General features: G+C 44.4%; 1 protein-coding gene across 1 annotated transcript in view; it reads left to right on the top strand.

The window, feature by feature from the left end:
- The first annotated feature begins 9,383 nt into the window (after positions 1-9,383).
- Positions 9,384-25,067, top strand: part of LOC117352329 (transmembrane protein 263-like) — a 169,039-nt gene continuing 153,355 nt past the window's right edge. Inside the window, exons 1-2 of the mRNA XM_033928757.1 lie at positions 9,384-9,612; positions 19,663-19,753. Of these exons, the coding sequence (XP_033784648.1) occupies positions 9,607-9,612; positions 19,663-19,753 (97 nt within the window). The 5' untranslated portion in view covers positions 9,384-9,606. The remainder of the gene's footprint in view (positions 9,613-19,662; positions 19,754-25,067) is intronic.

Here is a 25,067-nt window from a genome sequence, read left to right on the forward strand (position 1 = left end):
GAGCAACAAGGTGGAGGGCCTCAGAAACTGGGAGGGTGATATCTTTAAGATAAAGCAGTCTAGATTGAAAAGCTGTTCGTACTCAGAAATCTTCTCTGTTTTTGAATGTTGTTTTCCCTTCATTTCATGCATTCAGTTTAGTAACATTTTTTTGAATGCATATTAGAACTTTTTAGTACATGCAAATCAATTGTACGTGCATTAGTTCTTAGATTTACACGCATTAAATTGATTTTGCATGCATTAAAATTTTAAGGCATGCTTATTAAATAGATGGAACACTAGGAAGGGCAAATCCATACAGCTTCAATTCTGGCATCATTAGCTACTATGATGTAAGCAGCATACAGGGGGAAATTTTATAAGGGATTCGAGTGCGTAGGTGGAGGGGCATAATCAAAAGTGCGCCTAAGTCTGAGGTTGGAAAAATATCCATTTTCAAAGCTGCCAAACGTCTTGTCTTTTATTTTTGAAAATGAGCTAGGTATAAGTTTTGGTTCTTAGGACGTCTACCATTTTTGCCCATTTTCAAAACTAAAAACGTCCACGTGAAAAATGTACAAAAGCAAGTTTTGTAGATGCATCCACCAACTACCTTGACTGATCGCGGCAGAAGGAATCCCCATCAGCTGCGCTGGTTTCGTGGATTCCTGGCGGCTCAGCTGATGGGGATTCCCCCTGCCAGGATCAGCTGAGCTGCGGAGCCCTTCACCCCTCCCCCTGACATCTCGTACCTCCCCCACCAACCCCCCTCCCCCCACATTCCTGGGCCCCTTTCCCACATCCCTGGTGATTTTGAGCCATTCAGGAAAGAACTGAAAACTATACTTTTCAAAAAATTTGTCAAATGAGCTAATCAAAAACCTTATAAACCCTCCCCCAAAATCCATCGCTCATGCTAGTCTTCAATTTGTGTAAGCTTACGCTATCTATCAACTCTGTAAGCTCCCTGGGAATGCCCAGGCCAACTCTTTTTGTAAACCGCCTTGAACTGAAAGGTATTGGCGGGATAGAAAACACTAATGTAATGTAATAACCTGAAATATAGCAACTTGTATTGGGCAAGGTCAACAGTACACACCTTCCGTGAGATATTTTTAGGATAATTATGCACAATCCTACATTCCTTGTGATAGAATTTTTTTAAAGTGACTTACAATGTTAGTATTTGATAAGATTTGTCAGGTGTACTAGGAAAATAAGCATAGCCTACATGTAGAATGTTTTTATTTTCAGTCCCTGCAATGATAAACCTTTCACAAAGGCAGCCATGTTGGTCTGCATAGCAAATGTGACACTGAGGGTGGTGGCGCCTTATAGACTAATGACTTAATCGAGGCAAAAGCTTTCAAGAACAAGTGTCACATCAGACAAAGCACTTTGATGCCTCAACAAATTAGCTAGACTATAAGGTGCCAGAAGTCTGTGTTATTTTTACAGAAATTACAGTTCAATATTAGCAAATGTAGCCACCATTTCATATATGCAGGACCCCCTCCCCTCCCCCCCACCACCACTGTCTTATAGCCGTTCTGGGGAGCATCCGTGTTTAGACTTAGAAACGTCTGTGCCAGTTTTTCAGGATTCTGCAGGACAGTTGCAGACAGCTGCTGAAAATACCATGTTATTTACCGAAAATCTTTTATTTCTTTAACATAAGAACATAAGAAGCGCCATCTCCGGATCAGACCTTCGGTCCATCAAGTCCGGCGATCCGCACACGCGGAAGCCCTGCCAGGTATACACCTGGCTTATTTTATAGCCAACCATATCTTTATATGCCTCTCTCAAGGAGATATGCATCTAGTTTGCTTTTGAAGCCTAGGACTGTCGATTCCGCAATAATCTCCCCTGGGAGAGTATTCCAGATGTCAACCACTCTCTGTGCGAAGCAGAACTTCCTGATATTAGTCCTGAACTTGTCCCCCCTTAGCTTCATTTCATGTCCTCTTGTCCGTGTCAAATTGGACAATGTAAATAATCTCTGCTCTATTTTGTCGATTCCTTTCAGTATTTTGAAGGTCTCGATCATATCCCCACGCAGTCTCCTCCTTTAAAATAGTTGCCTTTCAGAAACCTACATCTTTGAAACCTTTGCCGTGCTTAATTGCTCCGTGTTCTCTTTTTTGCCCCCCTTTCTTTTCCTCTGTCTTGTGTGTCTGTTCTCCTACTCCACCCGGCCAAAACTGCTCTCTCCACTTGGCTCCAATCCCCTTCTCCTTCACCTGCCCCTTAACCTGAAGAGCCATGGACCACTGCTTGGCCCATAAACCAGTGCAGAAAAGTATTCCAGCTTTATCTCGCAATGAAAAGTAGTTGGATAGGGGGAGCAAGAGAGCATGGCGCTAGTGGGATTCAGCGCGATGCAATGGGAGCAACCTCATCTCTTGGAAGTAGTAAGCAGGATTTGGGCGGGAGGGGGCAGGCTGTGGTACAGTGGAAGCTGGCTAGAAGTACAGAGGAAATGGCACTGGCAAATGGAATTGAAGAAGGCGGGGGGGGGGAGCTCTCTTTTTACTGCCATTGGGCAGAAAGCAAAGTTTTGTGGGAGCTGTCACAGCCACTAATTCTTGGCAAACCAGGGGCCTGATGCTTATACAACTAGTAAGAGGTTGGTATAACAGCAAAGGACCTAGATAGTTATTATTTTGCTGAATCAATGCATTTAGAGCTGCAATTTCAGTCAGACTAGCATAAGCTAATTATAGTTATTTACCCTTTACTCAGCACACGGAGCGTGCAATTATACCACTATACAAGTAATTGGTTCTAATTACTCATTCCGTGCCACATATCTGTAACTAGCCGTAGTTATTCTTCCCCTGTCAAATAGAGCACAGAGCACTAGAATACCTGGAGATTTTTTTTAACTGGTCATTTGTTTCTATACAAGCTAAAAAGCACCAAAACCAAAAGGTACTATTTTGTGATCAAGAGTGTTTAGGCTAACAGTTTTGTTTCCTAAATAGCAAACTCGTGAGATTTTCTGTCCTGGCTACCTTTCCACTGGAACAATAAACAAAGAAAATAATCATATACGCTAAAATATATTCATGTTCCGTAAGCCCCTCCAACTATATCATTTGCACTACCCTGTTTCCCCGATGGTAAGACACTGTCTTATTTTTTTTGGAAGGCCAAAATATGCTCTAGGGCTTATTTTCGGGGGGATGCCTTATTTACCCATGAAGAAGACTACAGTACACAGTTATTGTTGAAAAAAAACAGAATTTTATTACGTTCGCGATAGGTACGTTCGCAATGCGTTCGTTGGAGGAAGAAAACGGTCGGCTGAAGAATCGGTCGGCCGAAAAATCGTACCGTGTATGGCCAGCTTTATCCATCATACCATATATTGTACCATTTAATGTCCCCAATGTTCTCCATCAGGGAAACACAGTAAAGAGATTATTCTGTAGTGCAGCATCAGAGGGGACTTGACAATGTGAAACCATTGTTTATATACCGTATGCATTTTAAACAGGCTTTATATACAGTAAGTGGTATTGCTCACAGCAAAAGAAACCTGTCTGCGTGTCTCACTTTTGGATGTTCTGGCCGTGAACAAACTCCTGCAGTCTCCGTTAGGGAGGGACGAGGGAAGCTGCCTGTATTTCCTTGCGCGGAGTCATGTGCGCGCGCTGCAGTCCTGTCACTTCCTCCTCTTCACTTCATGACGAGGCGCGGCACGCAGCCATGGAGGCAAATACGGCAGACGGAGGGACCACACGGAGTCACCCACCGTACCACCCGATTCGAGTAAGCGCAGGTATCGGTGGGTGGCTTATTTGCGGGGGGGGGGGGGGGGGTGTGTGCCTTATTTTACATTTTTTTCTAAAAAGGGGGGGGGCTGTCTTATTTGATGGCCCTGCCTTATCATCGGGGAAACAGGGTACCACCTTTCATGAAAATCGTACCTAAATCCAACAGGCTGATATTCAAATGGACTTACCCTGGCACCAGCTGCTACTGAACATATACAGTAAGAGAGGCACAATCAAAAAATACGTCCAAGTCTGTTTTGGATCGAAGGTGCTAGTCGCCCAAATTCGGTAGCGTCTAAAGTCCATTCTGGGGAAAAAAAAAACGGTCCAAAATATTTTTTTCCCCGAGAATCGACTGCTTATACGTCCAGCTGTTTGCCGCCATGTCATCAATCTTTAGACCACATCCTCGACCAAAAATTTGTCCAAGTCCCATATGCCCAGAATAAGACCTTTTGGACATGGGAGAGGCCATCAAAGTGATGGACCGGCCACCCAGACATGGTATCAGAGTAACGGGTCACCTTACAGGGCACTGCTGTGAACTTCACAAAAAAGGTGCCACATAAACACCTCACAACTCCCTTGCAGGTCATGGTGAGCCCCCCCAAACCTACCTGTCTACAACCACAATAGCCCTTATGGCTGCAGGTGCCACCTATACAGTAGTACAGTAGGGTTGGGGGGCTATTTTCCACCATGAATGCAGTGGTTAGAGTGGCTTATGGGCTTGGGTCCTCCTCTCTATGGTTCACTAGCTCACTCCCCAGACACTTAAGCCACCGCTGTGCAGCTCTACTAAGCTTTCCTATGCCAGGTGCTGATGCTCTGGAAGCAGGTATGTACATTTTCATTCCAATTTTTATGGCGGTGTGAGGGTTAGAGGAGCAAGTTGACAATCAGGGAAATCTGGTTCAAATCCTACTGCTGCTACTTCTTAAGACTTTTCTCGACAAGCTCGTCATCCCTCTCTGCCCTTCTCAGACCCTTAGATCAGCAGATCAGAACTTACTGACCGTCCCTTCCATCAAAGAATTCTACTACACTAGGAAAACTAACTTCTCTGTAGTTGCTCCAACTTTATGGAACGCCATGCCACCTCAACTCCGCCATGAAAATCTTCTTGACAAATTCAAGGCTAAACTAAAAGCATTCTTATTTCAAGACGCATACCACAACTTTTAAATACTTCCTCTTCAAAAGCTAGCAAACCGCTTTTAAGAAGCGATCCCCATTCCTGATGTTTTATCCCCCCTCCCTTTTCTTTTAAACTTTGTTTTTAATAATGTAATTATTGACCTCCCTTCCCCTTATTACCCTCAAGTTCATGTTTGTATTTGTAAATTGTCTTTTTAATGTTCACTCTGCCCCCTTCTATAATTATTATTTTACTTTTTATTTTGGTTTTTTTAGCATTGTAAACCGGTCAGATACATGCTGATGGTCGGTATATTAAAAATGATAAAACTTGAAACTTGAAGATCTTGGGCAAGCCATTTTGCCCTTCAATTCATTTAGTTATCAACTCATACTGCAAACCTCCAGGGACAGGGAAATACCTCCTGTATCCAAAAGTAACCCATCTTGAACTACTATGGAAAAGGTGCAAGCTAAATCTAAATTTGTAATATACTTCTCCCTCCATATTTGCTGTGACAGGGGATTAACAGACCCGCGAATACAGAAAAACCGCAAATAAATTTTTCATATGTTATTCGCTGTTTTCTATTTTAAAAAAACCCATCATGAATATGGTGAAACCGCGAATAACATGGTGGGAGATCTGGCCTGTTCCTGAAGGAGAGGCAAAACAAGGTGAAGAAAGTGTTGGGTGATTTTCTCTGTAAGCACCTGGAATCGGCGATTTCTCTATGCAAGCTGATGTAATTTGGGGGGAGGAGCCAACAAGCTAAAAACCACAAATAATCAAAACCGCGATTGCTAAACCGCGAATACGGAGAGAGAAGTATAATAATAAACAGGTGAGTGTTCAGTTTCTTTCTAATCTCTACATCAGTTTCAAAATGTATTAATGGTGGTCACCCATTCTATCACTGATGGTGTCCCAAGAACGAGTCCATGTTTTATATACCGCTTTCATCGTAGGACATGCCAACAGCAGCTGTTAACTGGATCCTAAACTACATCCAGGGAGATAATACAATAGAGAGTTAACTCTGATCTTATAGGTGAGAAACATGATGTAGTAGGAAATGTCCCAAGCTACCTTTGTCCCTTGGAAGGAAAAAGCAGATATTCCCAACATTTGTTCCAGACTTCCTAATGAATCTGTCCCAGTAAGCAGGAAATACCGGTCGAAATGTGAAACGTCGTTTTCCCGCAAGCAAAACTTTGTCACGTCTGTCCCTGTATGTTTTGAAGATAACGACTCCCAAAGGAAATGGAATTGCCAATTAAAACTATGATAAGAAAAACAATTTCTGCCTTGTCAAATAGTGTCATCATAAAGCTATCAAATCAACACATCTATCCGTCACATTGGATGCAGTAGTAAAGATAATTACATGCACACATTAAACCCCCAGTTTATTACAGCGGTAAAGACATTCCTAGGATAGGTTATGGCAATAAACCATGATGACTCCCCTGCTCGGTATTGTTTTTAATTAAGCTTGATTTGAAATTCTGAACTCGTGACAGTTAGAAGCTAGGTCTAGAACAGTGGCCTCAAACTCGCGGCCCGCCAGGTCCTATTTTGAGGCCCTCGGTAAGTTTATCATAATCACAAAAGTAAAATAAAAGAGTTTCTTGATCATATGTCTTTTTAGCTATAATGACAATATTATTATTAAGACTTAGCCAAAAGGAAAGATTTATAAACTATAACGAGTTTTTACCTCATGCAAAATGGTCATTTCTTTAATAAGACATTAACTATTTTTTTTTTTTTTTTGCGGCCCTCCAAGTACCAACAGATCCAAAATGTGGCCCTGCAAAGGGTTTGAGTTGGAGACCACTGATCTAGAAGGAAGCTCTCCTGCCGCTACAGGGGTTCAAAGAAGCTTTGGATAGGTACTTGGAGGACAAAGGGATAGAGGGGTACAGATAAGAGCAGAGGTAGATTATAGGGATGGGATTAGAGGTAAGTTATAAAATTAATCAGGGACCACTGTTCAGGCACTAGGCCTGATGGGCCGCCGCGGGAGCGGACCGCTGAGCAAGATGGATCTCTGGTCTGACTCAGCGGGGGCAACTTCTTATGTTCTTATGTTCTTATGCCCTTCCATGGTATCGATGCTCATACAAGAGAATTTTATAGGTAGTCAGACTGCACGGTGAGCCAAAGCCAGCCTAACCGGGAGCCAGACTATGTCATCACCTAGAGTAGCAGCTGTACTCAACACTAATTCACAGAACCTAGCACATACTTTGGAGGGGTATGGAGGGGTGTGGTTGTGGGAGGAGAACGGACAGGTCAGGGGGCATGCCCAGAACTTACACGCTAAAGATTATAGAATACCAACAATTACCCACACGCACTGTAACATTTACACCCCCCTCTTTTACGAACGCATAGCGTGGGTTTTTAGCGCCGGCAGTGGCGATAACTGCTCCGACGCTCGTAGAACTCCTAGGAGCGTCGGAAAAGTTACCGCCGCTGCCGGCGCTAAAACCCGCGCCATGCGTTCGTAAAAGAGGGGGGTTAGTCACGAACATTTACACCAGCTATTGGCATGGTCTAAGTGGCCGTGCCTAAAAAGTTGGCGCGCAACTGCGAACTTAAGCTAATAGTCTAACACAGTAATTATGCCTGAACTTGATATTGCATTTGCACTTGGCACATATAGCATTCCAGTGCCAGACTTTTGGGGCAACCATAGAGAATTACGGTACTCCCAAAGGCCCGGATTCTATAAACGGTGCCGTGATTGGCAGCTGCCCCCCCCCCAAAAAAAACGGCGTCAAATCATGCGATGGTGCCATTTATAGCATCGCGGCTAGGTCACCGATAGGCACCGGAAACGTAGGCCTGGGTTTTCAAGGCATACATTTCCAGCGCCTATCTGTGTCGAGAATTGCAACCACAGAGGGTGCCTACCGACGCCTATTCACCTAATGAATAATTTTAGTTCCATTTTTAGAATATCATATACTGATCTTATAGTTAGTACATTTTTGCCAAATTTTATTGTATTTTAGCATATTGTATTTTATTCATCTATTCACCTATTGTATAATTCTAGTTCAGCTTTTTAGAATATGCTGGCGCCCTACCACATTGACTGTACATTGAATACATTGACTGTACATTTTTAGTATTGTATGTGAACCGCCTAGAACTATGTGGTAGGGCGGTACACAAAAATAAAATTATTATTATTATTATTCCAGCGTTAACCACGCCTATTTTACCCTTAGGCGCTGGCAGGTACCTCTGTAGTCATGGTTCTAGCGCCATTTGTATAAGCGCCAGCATTTTTAAATGACATTTTAATTGCTTTTAAATGACCCAATCATCGCATCGATTAAAGACAAAACCGGCACCTAACTAGCAGCGCTCTTTATAGAGTCTGGGCCAAAATGCTTTACAGCCACATCGTCTCAGAAATATAGATAGAGACACCTCTGGAATGGGAAGGCCAAGTTGTTTTCTTGCACACTCTGAAGTGCCGGTATGGGTGAATTCTAGATATATTTGGTATCTCAGTGTCTCCGATACAGAGAGGTATCATAATACTGGATTTGGGTAGTGCTAGGATTGCAACACATAAATGTTTACATATTTTTAGTCTGTGGACATCCTTCCCATTGTTATACTCAACAGATATTCTGAACCCGGAGACAGGCCTAGGGTTCAAACATGAATCATGTATCGGGTCTTGTTGTTTAACTTGGCTATTCTCTGGTAGATTTTTATGAAGTCGTCTTCAAATAAAGACTTCTTATTGGAACTTGCAGTTCTCTTCACTCTGTGGAAAGTTTGTGGTTCATCCCTACTCTGTAGGACCTTGGTTTAATGCAGTGTAGGGCAGTGTCCCGCAAACTTTTCGACACCAGGGCACACTAAACCCGGTGCTGAGGCCGGAGGGCACATGGAAGTGCATGGAGCAGATATGCATGCCTGCTACTTCCATTACATGCAAATCTCTCTCATGCATATTCATTAGGGCTAGCCTGAAAACCTAATTGGCCTGGGGGTCCTTCAGGACAGGGTTGGGAACCACTGCCCTAGATCAGTGATTCCCAACCCTGTCCTGGCGGAACACCAGGCCAATCGGGTTTTCAGGCTAGCCCTAATGAATATGCATGAGAGAGATTTGCATATGATGGAAGTGATAGGCATGCAAATTTGCTTCATGCATATTCATTAGGGCTAGCCTGAAAACCCAATTGGCCTGGTGTTCCTCCAGGACAGGGTTGGGAACCACTGCCCTAGATGACTCCTGAGCTGATCCCCCCTCTTAACCTCATCCTTTATGCCAGGGATAGGCCATTCCGATCCTCGAGAGCCGGAGCCAGGTCAGGTTTTCAGGATCTCCACCATGAATATGTATGAGATGGATTTGCATGCCCTGCCTCCTTGAGATGCAAATCTATCTCATGCATATTTATGGCGGAGATCCTGAAAACCTGACCTGGCTCCGGCTCTCGAGGGAGAACTGCCGGGAAGGGCGCCAGACCCTCCAGACGCCGACGAGCTTCCGGCCGCTGCGGTTGCCATGGCGCCGCTCGCCCGCCTGGGCCTGCCCCGCCGCGTCACTTCCGCCGTCTGCAGGGCAGCCCGTTCGCAGGTCGGCGAAGCGGTGGCTGCTCGGGTTTCGCGGACTCGCTGCGCCTCCCGGGCGGACCGAGAGAGGGAACGAGAGACAGCCGGGTTGCTATGAAGGTGGGTGCTGCTGCTACCGAGCCCCCGAGAGAGCAACGTCCCGCGCTCGGGGCTTTTCCCTCTCGCGCACGTCCTTCCGCCTCGCTGGCTTCGGACACAGCTGGGCAGCCAAAGGGACGGACCCCCCCCGCCCCCACCTCGGATTTCCACCGCGCGCGGACGCCGGGGCTTACCGCGTTCTACCCTAGCGCCGGGCTTTTGAAAGCTGGGCAGCCGTTTGGACTTTCACGAGCTTCAGGCTTAATACACCTTTAGGGGGGGGGGGATGAGGTCCAGGTCTTCCTGAAGAGGAGCTTTCTTGTGGGGGTGGGGGTGGGGGGATGAGGTCCTGATCTTCCTGGAGAGGAGCTTTCTTGGGGGGGGGGGAGTATGAGGTCCAGATTTTCCTATAGAGCTTTCCAAGGGGGGGATGAGGTCCAGATCTTCCTGGAGAGGAGCTTTCTTGGGGGGGGGGGTATGAGGTCCAGATCTTCCTATAGAGCTTTCAAGGGGGGATGAGGTCCAGATCTTCCTGGAGAGGAGCTTTCTTGGGGGGGGGGGGGGATGAGGTCCAGATCTTCCTATAGAGCTTTCAAGGGGGGATGAGGTCCAGATCTTCCTGGAGAGGAGCTTTCTTGGGGGGGGGGGGGGTATGAGGTCCAGATCTTCCTATAGAGCTTTCAAGGGGGGATGAGTTCCAGATCTTCCTGGAGAGGAGCTTTCTTGGGGGGGGGGGGGGATGAGGTCCAGATCTTCCTATAGAGCTTTCAAGGGGGGGATGAGGTCCAGATCTACCTGGAGATGAGCTTTCCAGGGGGGGGGGATGAGGTCCAGGTCTTCCTGAAGAGGAGCTTTCTGAGGGGGAGGGGGGATGAGGTCCAGATCTTCCTATAGAGGAGCTTTCCAAGGGGGAGGATGAGGTCCAGATCTACCTGGAGAGGAGCTTTCCAGGGGGGGATGAGGGCCAGATCTTCCTATAGAGGAGCTTTCCAGGGGGGGGTGGGGGGGATGAGGTCCAGATCTTCCTGCAGAGGAGCTTTCTGGGGGGGAGGGGGGATGAGGTCCAGATCTTCCTGGAGAGGAGCTTTCTTGGGGGGGGGGGGGATGAGGTCCAGATCTTCCTATAGAGCTTTCAAGGGGGGGATGAGGTCCAGATCTACCTGGAGATGAGCTTTCCAGGGGGGGGGATGAGGTCCAGGTCTTCCTGAAGAGGAGCTTTCTGAGGGGGAGGGGGGATGAGGTCCAGATCTTCCTATAGAGGAGCTTTCCAAGGGGGAGGATGAGGTCCAGATCTACCTGGAGAGGAGCTTTCCAGGGGGGGATGAGGGCCAGATCTTCCTATAGAGGAGCTTTCCAGGGGGGGTGGGGGGGATGAGGTCCAGATCTTCCTGCAGAGGAGCTTTCTGGGGGGGAGGGGGGATGAGGTCCAGATCTTCCTGGAGGGGAGCTTTCCAAGGGGGGGGGATGAGGCCCAGATCTTCCTGGAGAGGAGCTTTCCAAGGGAGGGTGTGTGAATGAGGTCCAGACCTTCCTGGAGAAGAGCTTTCCTGGTGGGAATTTGTTGACAGTTGCCCAGGCTTGTTGACGTGGCAGGCTTCTGGGAAAACCCTGTTAGAGAAACCCTTTTTGTTTTTTAAAATCTGACTCTCTTAGATGCAGTTACTGTTTTTAGAGCTGTGGTTAAAGCAGATCTGCATCTTAGTTTGTTGGCCAGATCACCTGTCCTTTGTACGGCAATAACAAATGGAAGTGCTTAAAAGTCCTTACTCCCCTGCCTTGGAGAGGACAAAAACCTCAACTGATCCTGGTTGCTAAATAGATGTAAATTCTTCAGTTGCATGTTTTGGTTGTAACATATAATACGGGTCCTCCCCCCCCCCCCTCAATATGTTGGCTTTGTATAAAATAGGAAAAAGGAAACAGGATAGAGGATGGGATTGTATATACTGTACCACCTTTCTATGCTTATAATTAAAGCAATTTATATATTATATGCAGACACTTATTTTGTACCTGGGACAATGGAGGGGCGTGTGTCTTGCCCGGTGTTCCAAGGAGCTGTACTCACCTGGTTCTCGGGCATCTACACTAACCATTAGACTACTCATAATCCATGGCCCAAGAGGATACTTGGAGAGAACTTCCCGCACCTTTTTAACGTTGGCGTAAGCAGCCAGCAACTTGTTACCTGCAACGGCTTCAGCGTTCTCTCTTACGTCCCTTCTGGGACCTGCGCCTAGGAAGTGGCGTCGGAGAAAGCGCCGAAGCCGATGATGGCTGCTTGCGCCAAAGTTAAAAAGGTGTGGGGGAGGGGTGGTGCTGCTCACCCTTGCTACGCCACTGAATAGAAGCTACCAAGAAGTTATAAAGTTCTCCCTCTGTTATGACGGTGAGACTCCTTATTTGTGAACTTGAAAGTCGATTTGGATCTCTTTCTCCTAATTGATAATTGGTTCATATTTTTTGATGGAAATGCCCAGAGAAACAATATGACAGATCAGACAGTGGGACCTACCTAATCTACTCATTTCACTTTTGTGGTTCTGCAGTACTGACTGCACTGGATCTGTTGACTCGAGCTGATATTTTATTAACAAACAACCAAGTTTGAATAACAGGACCACTGAGAGCAAGAAATGTAAAGCCTCTTCCAGAACCCGGGGACACCAAGTTGTGGAAGTAACGTGACGTATTTTTCATGCAGAATTCCATGTCCCGTCAGATTTCCAAAATATTTATTTAATTTAAAAATTGCTATGCCGTTTTCTTCCAAAACAGTTTACAAAAAGTTACATACATAAAATATGAAAGAACAAAACAGACAGATTCAATCTTTACATAAGATCAGTTGCTCAACCTGCTTCTAAAGGTTTAGAGGGGTGAAGTAATCTATATAGTAACAGATCTTGACAGCTGTGTGCTTGTTATATTAAATATTGACTTAACCGTGTAAACAATCACTTCAGAGATTTCCTTTCGTGTTCACATTTTGCTCTTGATGATATCTCTTTCCTATTCCACTGAACTCTGGTAGTCTCATTACCAACCTCTCCATCCCGGTTTCTATCTTACGGGCATTGCACATCGCTCAGGGTTTAAAATGGGGAAAAAAATTGCAAATGCTGTCCCTCTTGTCCAGCTCGCCAATCATTTTGCTGCCTTCTCTTTCTTTCCATTAGAGAGTGACATGGTGGCAGAATTTGTCACCGTAACCATCTCCGTGGTTAACCACGGGAAACCAGCCCCATGTCCTTCTTTAAGGAGAGAGGGAAGAATTGGAGTATGAACGGGCACAACCACTAATCCTCAAGCCTTGCATTGGAGAATGCTGATGGATTAGGACTGAGGTTGAGAAGGACACTAAAGCAGGAGTGTCGGAGTCCCTCCTCGGAGGTCGCAATCCAGTCGGGATTTCAGGATTGCCCCAATGAATATGTACTGAAAGCAGTGCATGCAAATAGATCTCATGCATATTCATTGAGGAAATCCTGAAAACCCGACTGGATTGCGGCCCTCAAGGAGGGACTTTGACACCCCTGTACTAAAGAATGACACGGGATGGTTTCCCTCAGTTATCCACAGGGACGGTTGCAAATTCTGTTATCGTTTCACTCTCTACGATCACCTTAGGTCAACACAAGCAGGCTGATGCAATCATGTTTACTATAGTGTATCAGGGGTGTCAAAGTTGTGTGGTTTCCAGCACCTTCCCATATGGCTACCCCACAGGAAAGTCTTTTGCTGCTCGTTAAGGATGTAATTTTATGGGGGAGTGTATTTTTCGTGGTACAATATGAACCCACTGTGGGGTATTTTAATCTTTTACATGTGGCTGTGGACACAGATAAGTGACTTCTGAAAAATACCAACACATACAAAAATTGGAAACAGATTGAAGATCAGTTCTCATCCCATGGCAGGAGTTATTGGTCGTAGTCACTTATCTGCAAAAAAAAAACCAACAAAGGTGTCAAAGCATTGAATCGAGGAACCGGAATTCTAATCCGAAAAGTCTTGCTTGTGGAATTCTTACTTTTTGGAATATTTTTATAAATGTTCTTTCACATTGACTGTGTTGATATAAGTAAACAAATAATTAAAGATGCACCGAATTAAAGATCTTTTTCAGGCACCTGCTCAAATTTTCTAGAAGCTGCACATTATACTCCAGACTTTGGGCAGTCAATCAGTGATGCCGACTGTTGGATCCAAAATACTGCAAATGGCTGATTTTTCATGTACATGTTTGAACTTGCTGTAATGCTCTATTTTTTTCCCTTGAAGAATTGGGTTTGGACTGTGTATTACAAATTGCTTGGTCTAATAGAATTTTTTGTTTCTGGAGACTTCAGCCACTTGTTTTCCCAGAGATGGTCCTGTATATTGTATGCTTATAACATTCCTCTTTTTTGCTGATTTCTACCTCCTTTCTTTTGCATGTTTAGTGTTCTTAATTTTGGTTTTGTAAACTGTGTTTTGAATGAAGAACTGCTGCCTGATGTACATTGCATGTTTAGTTTAACTTGTTCTATGTTGCCTGTTCAAAATAGGAGGTTGGTATAGCATAATAAAGCCAGTAACAGCGGGATCTGGATAGGGCCTGCTGTCCGCTTATACATTCCCACATCCCCCCCCCCCCCGCAACCCTCATGACCTTCCCCACTACCTTTTTACCACAAAACACACTACAGTCTTTATGATGGTAAAAAAATTAGCCGCAGCTTAGTTTATTAAACCATAATTTATTATTTTTTAAAATTTTTTTATTTTATTTAAGCATTTGTATACCACTTATAGTCTAAGCGGTTTTTACAATCAGGTACTCAAGCATTTTTCCTTATCTGTCCTGGCAGGCTCACACTCTATCTAATGTACCTGGAGCAGTGGAGGATTAAGTGACTTGCCCAGGGTCACAAGGAGCAGTGTGGAATTTGAACCCCCAACCTCAGGGTGCTGAGGCTGTGGCTCTAACCACTGCACCACACATTAACATATCTTAACTTCAATTAACATCATAGCCAAAGAGCTCCTCCTGAGCTACCAAATTACATCATTCAGTGCCCTCAACCGCGTCACCTCAGCAAGGGTCAGAGGGGTGGCATGTCCCTCATGCCCCTTTATCCGTGTCACCTGACCCACCAGGCACGGCACCCCCGCCGGCCAACCGCTCATCACTTGATGAGCCCCAATTACCCAGTAGCTCAGGAGATCTGCATCCCTGAGCTACCCTCCACTGCCAAAAGCACGGGTGGGTGGATGGGAAAAAGCCGCCCTGGAGGGCCCTGGAAGGAGCTGAGTTATCCAAGATCCCTTTAAAAATCTCATCCCTACGCGCTTCCCACCAATTTATTTAAACCCTCCTGCCTGACAGGCCCCCCACCCAATCCTCGCCTACACTACCCAACCTCCTCCACTCCCTAACCACCCCGGCCAATAGGAGACACGAAGCCCCATGTTAGCTACCGCCCATCGACACAGGGGTCTTGGGGCTCCCATTTACAAGCCACTCGGTGAATGATATGAGTACTGGTTTATTTACATTCAGTGTTGTAACATAGGTATTTTGTAACTTAAATACTTCAAAATGTACAGATATTGTTAAAATGAGAGCAGGTGCTTGAAAATCGACATAATCCAACCTATTGATCTGGTTCAGATCACCAGGATTTCTCCCCTTCACCCAACACGTCTGCGTTGAACAAGAGTCGTCTAAAGTCCTATCCATTGTTGTCTTATTTCATATTGGCTCTAAAGCGTCACATTTTCAGAACTCGCTGGCCTTTTCTGAGGGTCCTCATATTTTTGTTGCCTAGAATTCCCAAGGCCAGTAATCGGAGGAGCAAGGCCACGCATGCCCCAGCCTATTAACTGACTGTTCTTGCATGGTTGTGAAGATTTCTAGAGCTTACCGTAGTATACAATGCATAGCCCTGAATTAGGCAGACCCCACTTCCAAAGCATTATGCTATAGTATCCAGTACTTTAGGAGAAAATAGAGCATTGCAATGTATTGAATATCACTAAGATTTTGGGTTTATAGTACATATTCTTCATTAAGTGACAGAATTGATGATTCACTTAATAGAAAAATGTTGTGTTCTTTCGTCAACAAGCAGGATTGAGTCAGGCACCCACGTGGATGATGTCATTGATGGTCCATTACACAGGATATTGGAATCAAGTTTGTTTGTTTCTATTTTATTTATAACCCGCTTTTCCCAAAGCGGTTCACAAGTCTAAACATACATAATAAAAAGTACATAAAATACATATAAAAACAATCACAAATAAGCGACCACATAAACAGCTGTCTTCATGCTCATATTTCATCGCTTTCTGATATATAAAGGTAGGAAATTCCATGTGTAAGATGCAGTATGTGCAGGATAAAGATCCTTGTGAATAGATTGTATTTGCAGCCCATAATTTAGTATTTCGCCCATTCCTGCTCACTAGCCTTTTATGAGGGACCGCTGAGAAATTCTCAGCCCAGCCAACGAAGTTGGGGCGATACACTTAGCCCAGTGATTTTCCACGTTTTTGTTCTGTCGGGAAAATACAGAATAAAAAAAGGGGAAAATCGCTGGACTAAGTGTGTAGGAGACTGCCCCAAGTTTGTTGGGCTGAGCACTTTTCAGCGGGCCCTCCTATATCCGTTATTCTGTAGCGATGCAAAACTAGATTTATTATTGTTAAAACATTTATTGAGAAACTGTGTTCGAAATATGAAACTCTCTAAACGTTCAAGCAGTCTACAACACATTGAATAGTAATCGGGTATTCTTAAGTACGGCATTTTCCCTACCCGTTCTGGCACTCACAATTTAACTGTGACTTGCTCCGAGTCACAAGGAGAAGGCTGGGATCGAACTCAGTTCCTCGGGATGCTGAGACAGCAGCTCTAACCACTAGGCCACTCCCTCAACTGCTTACCATAAGACCTGTAGAGTCATCCGAGATCTGCACAAGAATTGGCTGCCCAGGGAACCAGTTAGGCTGAAGTTTGCTTCCCCCCCTCCTTTGCATGTAAGCTGGATCTCCTTTTATTGGTAGTCCTAAACTGTAATACATGCCCTGATTAACTTCTTTGACGGATGACCCAAGAGAGTTGGATCAAGAGAGAGTGCTAGAAGTGGTGCACTTAGATTTTAGTAAAGCCTTTGACATGGTTCCACATAGACAGTTTATAAATGAACTGGATCCTCTTGGTTTAGAACCTGAATTAACTTCTTGGGTTAGGAACTGGATGAGTGGAAGGCTCGTTGCGGTTTTCTGGGTTTCACTGCGTCTGGTCAGGTAGAACCGATGTTTCGGCCTTCATGCTGTGGCTTTCTTCAAGGTATGCTGTGAAGTCTGCACTTTGTCTTTATATATATATATAGTAGGTCCTTCGATCTGATTGGTTGGGGCTTCAGGTGAATGAAGCAGGAAAAGTCTGTTGGTCACCAATTTGACCAGAGCAGTGAGACCCGTAAAACTGCAACAGACATGATGCCAACTGCAGAGGTCTTCACTCAACCAGTTCCTAACCTTAGCTTTTTGTTTGGTGTGGAGAGTAGTATCTTTAACCCTTCTATAATTGTGCCTATAGGGGGGCGGGTGGAAGAATATTTCAACATTTATATTCTGCTTAAACCAAAGCGGCTCACAATTAAATATACACAACTTTAAGTGCGTACAAGTTTTAAAAATCCACATAGTAGACAAGAGAAAGAAAAAGCAGAGAGCAAAATATAAACATCATATCGTACACATCTTAGAGAAGGGCAACATAGTCCTAACAAAACTAAAAACAGCAACAAACAGATTTCCACAAAATCTTAATTCTATAAGACTGGCCCTGCAGTGGAGAAGCATGATTTTTTTTTAGTTCGCTCGTTCAAAAGTAAAGGTTCTATACTTTGAAAATACAAATTTTGTTCGGATGGGGGATTACGTCAAGGAATTGTGTCTGGAAGGAGTAGAAATGCAGCGGGCAAAACTGAAAGGCGTAATTGCAAGGGCAACAAACCTTTTTGTGAGGCAAGTAAGTAAAAAAAAGTAAGAGGAAAAGAAAGCCACTTTGGTACTCAAAAGTAGTAGCTGAGAAGGTAAGGAATGAGAGGTTAGCTTTCATAAACTACAAAAGATCACAGAAAGAGGAAGATAGGCAAAAATATGTGGAAAAGTTAAGAGAGGCTGGTCGAGAAGTCAGGAAAGCAAAGATACAACTGGAAGGAAAAATAGCTAAAACGGGGAGACAAAACATTTTTTAGATATATCAGTGATAGGAAGAACTACAAAAGTGGCAGTGTGAGACTCAAAAGTGAAGGGGAGGAATATATAGAACCTGATTAAAGAGAAGGCTGAATTACTTAACAGATATTTCTGTTCTGTGTTCTCAGCTGAAGATCCGGGAGCGGAACCGCAGAAGACAAATGCGAATAGGGATGGTGGAGTGCTAGACCCTGATTGATTTTCAGAGGGATGTGTTCGTGAGGAGCTAGCTAAATTAAAGGTAGACAATGCAATGGGGATGGGTGATGTACATCCGAGGGTTTTGAAGGAACTTAGGGAAGTTCTGGTGGTTCCGCTGACTGACTGCTTCTCTAGAGTCGGGAATGGTACCGGAGGACTGGAGAAGGGCAGATGTGGTCCCTCTACACAAAAGTGGAAGTAAGGAAGAAGTAGGGAATTATAGGCCAGTAAGTCTGACCTCTGTGGTAAACAAATTAATGGAAACACTTTTAAAACAGAGAATGGTGAAAGAGTAAATACTCTTCCACCATTTCTGGAATCCTGTGGATTACAGGACCAGAGACAACATGGATTCACTAGAGGTAGGTCTTGTCAGACAAATCTGATCAATTTCTTTGACTGAGTGACCAGAGAATTGGATAGACTGCAGGTCACGTGTTGCTGTGAAAACTATCTTTAATTCAGATCCTCTACAACAGGGGTAGGGAACTCCGGTCCTCGAGAGCCGTATTCCAGTCGGGTTTTCAGGATTTCCCCAATGAATATGCATTGAAAGCAGTGCATGCAAATAGATCTCATGCATATGCATTGGGGAAATCCTGAGAACCCGACTGGAATACGGCTCTCGAGGACCGGAGTTCCCTACCCCTGCTCTACAACCTCTCTCTAAACAAAACACGCAATCTTTACCCTAATTCTGTATATGTCGCTCAGTATTGCACACACACATGTGGCATGCACTCAATTTGCAAGCATAACTTAATTGGTAAATGAGCTCATTAATACCAGTACTTGGTCGCTAATAATTATCAATGCCAATTTGGATTAATTTAAATTTATGCATGTATCTTTAAGTGCCAGGATCTGTGACCATGGGAGGGGTATGGGCAGATGGAGGGGTGTTTTCTAGAATTTGCATCCATTTTTTTTAAACTAGAGTAAGGGAGGTCCATGCTTGATTTAAGCGCAGGAATTTACACCCGGTTTGGTGTAAATTCTCACAGCCAAAATTGTGTGCGGATTCTAGCGCCCAACTCTGAATGCTTTTTATAGAATAGCGCTTGGTGCAAATTTTTATTGGCCCTCAAATTTGGGCAACATTTTATAGAACTGAGTCCTTTATTTTTTGTTTGAGTTTACAAAATCTTTTCAATTTGGGTTGGGTACAGGGATGGGAAAGAAAATTGTGGGAATGGAATGGAATTGACAGTGGACAGGTATGGGTGGGGAGCCAAATTATGTCCCCTGTGTTCTTTAGTGTAGACATGCTAGAAAATCCTGAAGGAAGAATAGGGGGATGCCAAGATAAGGTTCCGAGGGAAAGATGGATGGGTAGGTTAACCGCAAGGATACTTCTGAGGAAGGAAAAGAGAGGGTGAGAGGATGTCGGGGTTTGTAGGGAGCACTAAAACAACCAAGAAAAGAAACAGCAGATGATGGAGAGCTTAGGAAATTTCTACAGGGATGGGAAGAACTTGACAAATTCATATCTTTCCTAGTGAATGAGTCTTGAACACATTCTCAGTCCATCGTGATGATGGTTCTTCACAAAATTTCATAACAGATTTCACCCCTGACACGGCTGTTTGTTTTCATCTCTGATGTGTTCTGCAGGGACCCAGCACAGAGGCGCAGATAATGGAGGATACTGAAGATTCATCCGGTGAAGAACTGCCACCCCACCTAAGGGAGGAGCCACCTGAAGGTACTGTGCCCAGCCATTTTGAGATATTGCTCTCATTCTGGTATCTGGTAGTGATCTCATAGAAAGGAGTGGATGATTTTGCAGTCTCTGAGTTCTGAGCTCTGGAACAACATTACCTCCCCTCTTCGGAATCTGAGCTCCCTCCAACTTTTCTGTAAACATCTGAAAACCTGGCTATTCTCAAAAATGTAATACTTCCTCCCTCTCTGGTATACTAAGCTCTCTATTTCTTTATACTATGGCCTAAAACCCTTCATTGGAGTTCCTTTCTATCCCAACTCCTGTAAACCGTGCCGAGCTCTACGATTGTGGAGAGGATGCGGTATACAAACCTAAGGTTTAGTTTAGTTTAGTCTCTGTTAATGTTTCTTTTTCATGCTTTCTACAGAGTCGCAGCTGAGAAAGGATTTGTTTTAATTATACAAGACACAGACAAAGTGTGTTGGTCCACACAGGTTTATCCATCGTTAGGTTACCACTCTCAGAACTCTTAGACTGGTTCTGCCTTTTTGTCTGTGTCTTTTGAAGTTCCTGTGGCAGTTCTTTTAGAGATTGTGTACTGTTTTAATTATACAAGGTCATATCTCAAAGGTCATGTTTTGGTTTTCACTCAGTTCAGGCATTAAATGCAACAGGCAGCAATTTAAAAGACTAATACAAACCCCCCAAAATTAGTTGGCAGGTAAGTCACTGAGAATTCGGTAAACGGCGCCTTAATTAGGGATGTCTAACTGAATTCCATGCAAAACTTAATTGTTTTTGCTGTAATTGGTTTAATTGGCATGGTAATTGTCCATGTCACTAAAAACAATTCAAAAACAGTTTTGTGCAGAATAACGTGCGGCACCTAAGGATGTTGAAGACGAGGCACCTACCTGAAAAGTAGACGTGGTTAGTGGTTGACTTAGGCGTTGCTGGCACCTGGGTTAGGCATTGATAAATTATGCTAGGAAAATCGTGGCCTAATGTAACGGCACCTACCACTAGTAATACCTAAGCCTGTTTAGACACCAGGAGTTAATTGACAACTACACTGACTGGCACCATTTATAGAATCAGGCCCTTAGTGAGTTTGCTCCTGAGCACTTCTATAGTCAGTGTTTGTCTCCCTCTTCCTTCTGCCGCCACCTCCCTACGAACCCTCTGGCTGATAGGTTCACCACTCCAAAATGGCGGGTTTTACTCTTCCCAGTGCATTCTGGGATGCACCAGGGAAGGGCCTAAGGCCCTGATTGGCTCAGACTAATGCCCAGAGACTTAGGCCACCTTCCCAGTGCATTCCAAGGGAGGGGCCTTAGATATTTATTTTTATTTATTTATTTAGATTTTTATCCCGTCCTCCCAGTAGCTCAGAACGGTTTACAAGTAATCATTCACAATGGAGTGAATTGGACATACAAGATTATACAGTAGATTTAAATACTTGGACATACGAGACTGTGCAGCAGTGTAAATATAGGGACTATATAGCAAATTAAGAACAGTAGTTTAAATATAAATAGTTTGGTTTAGATACAAGTTATTTGAGTATAGGCTGAGAGTGGACTATACAGAAATTTTTGGCAGAAGATTAGAATGGAGAAAGAAGCGTAGAGGTGGGGTTTAAGGGGTTGGGTGTAGACTGAGGGTGACCTTTAGTTGAAGAGGAGGGTCTTCAACTGGCCAGTTGGAGTCTTAAGCCACTCTCAGTGCATCCCAGGATACGCTGGGAAGTAGGCTAAGATGCCAATTGGCCCCTTCCCAGTGTTTCCCTGCCATTTTGGAGTGGAGGGCCTACCAGCCGGAAGGTGTAAGCATCCTTCTGGCTGGACTTTCTCCTATGAGGTATGGGAGGGGAAGGTGTCGGGGTAGACCTAAGGGTGCAGAATGGGGGCCTGCAGCTTTTGGGGGATGTCAGGGGAGGGGGGTTAAGGCTTGCGGGATATTGGGAGTTCCGGAGGGGGTGGCGGCAGAAGGGAATGGGCATCCCTCCTGCTGGTCTTCAACAAGGGGGGGGGGGAGTGGGAGTTCAGGGGCAGGAGGGAGTGGGCATCCCTCCTGCCAATTTTGGTGTGATTTGTGGGGGGTCCTTTGCCACAGCTACTTAGCTGTTTGGGCAGGGGGATTTCCTTGCAGCGATCAACTCAGCAGCTGCATCTATTTGAAATGTAGGCCAGCATTTTTCTGGCTTATATTTTAGGCATCTGTTGTGGCCCTAGGGAGGTGCCTAGGGCTGCTTAAGCTTGCCCAAGGCTACTTCTGAGTGAAACCACGCCAAGCCTTGGGCCTACCTAAGTATCCCAAGACGTCTCCCTTGACCATGACAAACGCCTACAATGTAGGCATCCTATCTTTGGGGGGGAGGGGGTGGTGTTTATGTGCATCCTGATTGGCTGCTAGACAGCGGTAGGATGTCTACCGCTGCCTACAATTGAGATGCACATTTATAGAAATTTATAGAATCAGCCCCTTAGTGCAGGAGATGGAGGGGGTGGACAGTGTTGGCTCCCCCTCATTCAATGAAACTGACTTGATAGCAGATGCACAAGGCTATGACTTCTGGTTTGGTGATTCTCTCCTGTTATCTGTGCTTCGTGTTTAGAGCGTTATGTGACCCCTTTTATGGAGGGAGACGTTTAGGAGGTTTGGCCTTTTCACATCTTGAATGCACTGTATTAGCTGCAGGATTCATTTGAAATATATAAGGCAGACCCGTAAGTCTCATAATGCATTGAGAAGTGACGTTCAAAGTTCAAGATTGGACTGAGGTCGCACCTCTGCAGTCCCCAAGAGCCAGCTGGAAAGACTTAACATGAAGAGAAACGGATAAAACTCCCCCAGCCCTGATGGTTGTCTCCAAAGGTGTCTGCATACTTAAAAGAGACAGTCTGTGGCTCACTAACCTTTTGGTTAGTAATAATTGAAAGCAACCAGAAGAACCACCACTTTGTAAACATTTAGTAAGCCACAGTTCAGTAGGTTTTTATAGCTCAGTTATTAACGGTGTCGATAATTAATCTCTCCAGGAAGCTGGTCCTATGGGAACGAACTGTCCTGGTTAGGAATTAAAACGTCTTATCTGGTTAAATATGCTAGTATCCTGATTGTGTTCTTTTCTAATTAGAATGGATTTCTGTTTTTACCGAAAGTGACCTGGTTAATTATCTGTGCACTCACAGCTGTGCTACATTTTCAGAATAAGTTCAAGGCCCCCAGACTGCATTGAGGTGGTTTCCTGGAAATTGATGAAATTTAAAAAGTGCAAATTAATGCACAGAGAAATTTCTTCTTTTAGTATGTATGAGTGTGTTTACAGAAGTGACAGTGGATAGACAGGTTACAAGGCTCATTCAACCCTTCTTCATAGGCACATGGCTTATTGGTACATATACTGCCAGGCTTTGTACTTCATATGCCGTTTATCAGCCGTGCTTGCTTTTCGGGATGATCACCAGGTCCCACAGTGCTTTATTTATACCACAAGGGGGCCGTCAGTGGCATCTGTGCAATTTACGACAAATAATATCCTAGTACAGTATCTTCTTTTCTTCCTTCCATGTCGCTGAATATCTTCCTCTCCGTTTCTTTCCTTCCTTTGGCTGCCATCAACCCAGAATCTCTTTCTCCCCCTCATCTCCTGCAGAGGCAGTGGGACAAGTTGGCACCCTGGTCCCATTCAAGCAACATCATGGGTGAACACAGGTCTGTGCAGCAGGGAAAGGCCTTAGTCTTGTACAAATGACCTGTTTTTCATTTATTAAGAACTTGCTAAACCACACTCTATTAGCAATCTAAGTTTTACCTACACTGTAAAATTAAGAAGAAAAATAGGAAAACAGCATAAATATTCATGTAATATTACGTCATCACCTGATATAGCTCTCAACAGTTGAGGCAAACACTATTTCCTGGATTCTGTAAAGCTTACCCAAATTTACTTGTATAACTAATCATTTCTATAGCACGATCCAGAGCTATGCACACAATTGAATTGGTTAACAAGCCATTAGTATTCAATTGGGCACTAAGAACTAATTAATGATATTTCTAGGGTTTTATGCTCATCTGCCTGTACGCTGTTGTTGTTTTTTTTTTTTTTTTAATTATTATCTTTATTAGCAATTGCAAAGGGAACATACAACCAGGAGCACAACAAGCAGAACAAACAGATCAGGCCTAGATACCAACTCTAGAAACCCATGACAGCGAAGGAGTCACCAAACAGGAACCCAGTGGTCAGATACCCAACACAATTGACATTTTGTTTTTGAAGTACCAAACCCCCCAAGCAGACACTCACAAACCTCAAGCACTCGGCCTCAAACCACAACAAGCAGACCGCAAACACTATGCAATTAAAAATTCTGCATCGGGCTTATATTTCTCGGGCCCAGGGGGCTCGCATGGGCCTCTGGGAGGGAGCCGTTTATACTAAACGCTATTGTATAGCAGATGAGCTCTCAGCTTTCATAGCGAGTAACCCAAAAGGAAGCATGACCGTGGGAGGACCATGGGTGGATCAGCAGCCCTTCAGATATTTGCGTGCAATATTATAGAATATGAAGGACTCTCATACAACTCGTGCACCGGAATTACACCAGGTTTCAGTTGGCGTAAGCCCTTGCCCCCAAAGTTGAGCATGGCTGTTGTATAAAGGGTGCTCAGCCCAGGGCACTCTTTATATAGAAAAGCACCGACTGCTGGTTTTTCAACACTATTTTCAGAATCTAGCCCTCTAACCCCAACGATTAACAATGGAAGGCAGTCACTGTATCACATAGGCTCTCCATAAGCTTGTTCGAAAAGATTTGCTTATCAATTAATTTGGCTTCTAGGTGTTGGGATAAAGAATTCCACAGCATCGGCACGGAAACTATGGGAAATACCCATCTGTAAGCCAAACTTAACATGAGGTAATAGCAAACCCAGAAGCTTTAAAAAAAAGTTCAGATTTGCCAGTTCCAAAACTGCAAACTTCAAAACATTATTCACACCGCAGTCCTAGCATAATATTGCTGGTACTTTGGAATCGACTACTGGGGACCTTCTAGGAGGAGAGGCTTTAAGCGGAAATTGAAAGTGTATATCGCTTTTCTTTACGGTGGCCTTTCCAAGGCCAAGCTTGGGAGTCTGAATTTTAATTATGTCCTGCGACAACTGATCTTTCCTGTTTTTATTGTAGTTCTTCTCAGTTTTCAATTTTATGTACCGTATTTGCCGGCGTATAAGACGACTTTTCAGTACCTTAAAATCCTCCCCAAAGTCGGGGGTCGTCTTATACGCCGGGTACAGTTTACATGCCCTTACTTGCGGGGCTGGATGTACTCAGTCGCGC

This window comes from Geotrypetes seraphini, chromosome 19, assembly GCF_902459505.1.
Source record: "Geotrypetes seraphini chromosome 19, aGeoSer1.1, whole genome shotgun sequence".
NCBI lineage: Eukaryota > Metazoa > Chordata > Amphibia > Gymnophiona > Dermophiidae > Geotrypetes > Geotrypetes seraphini.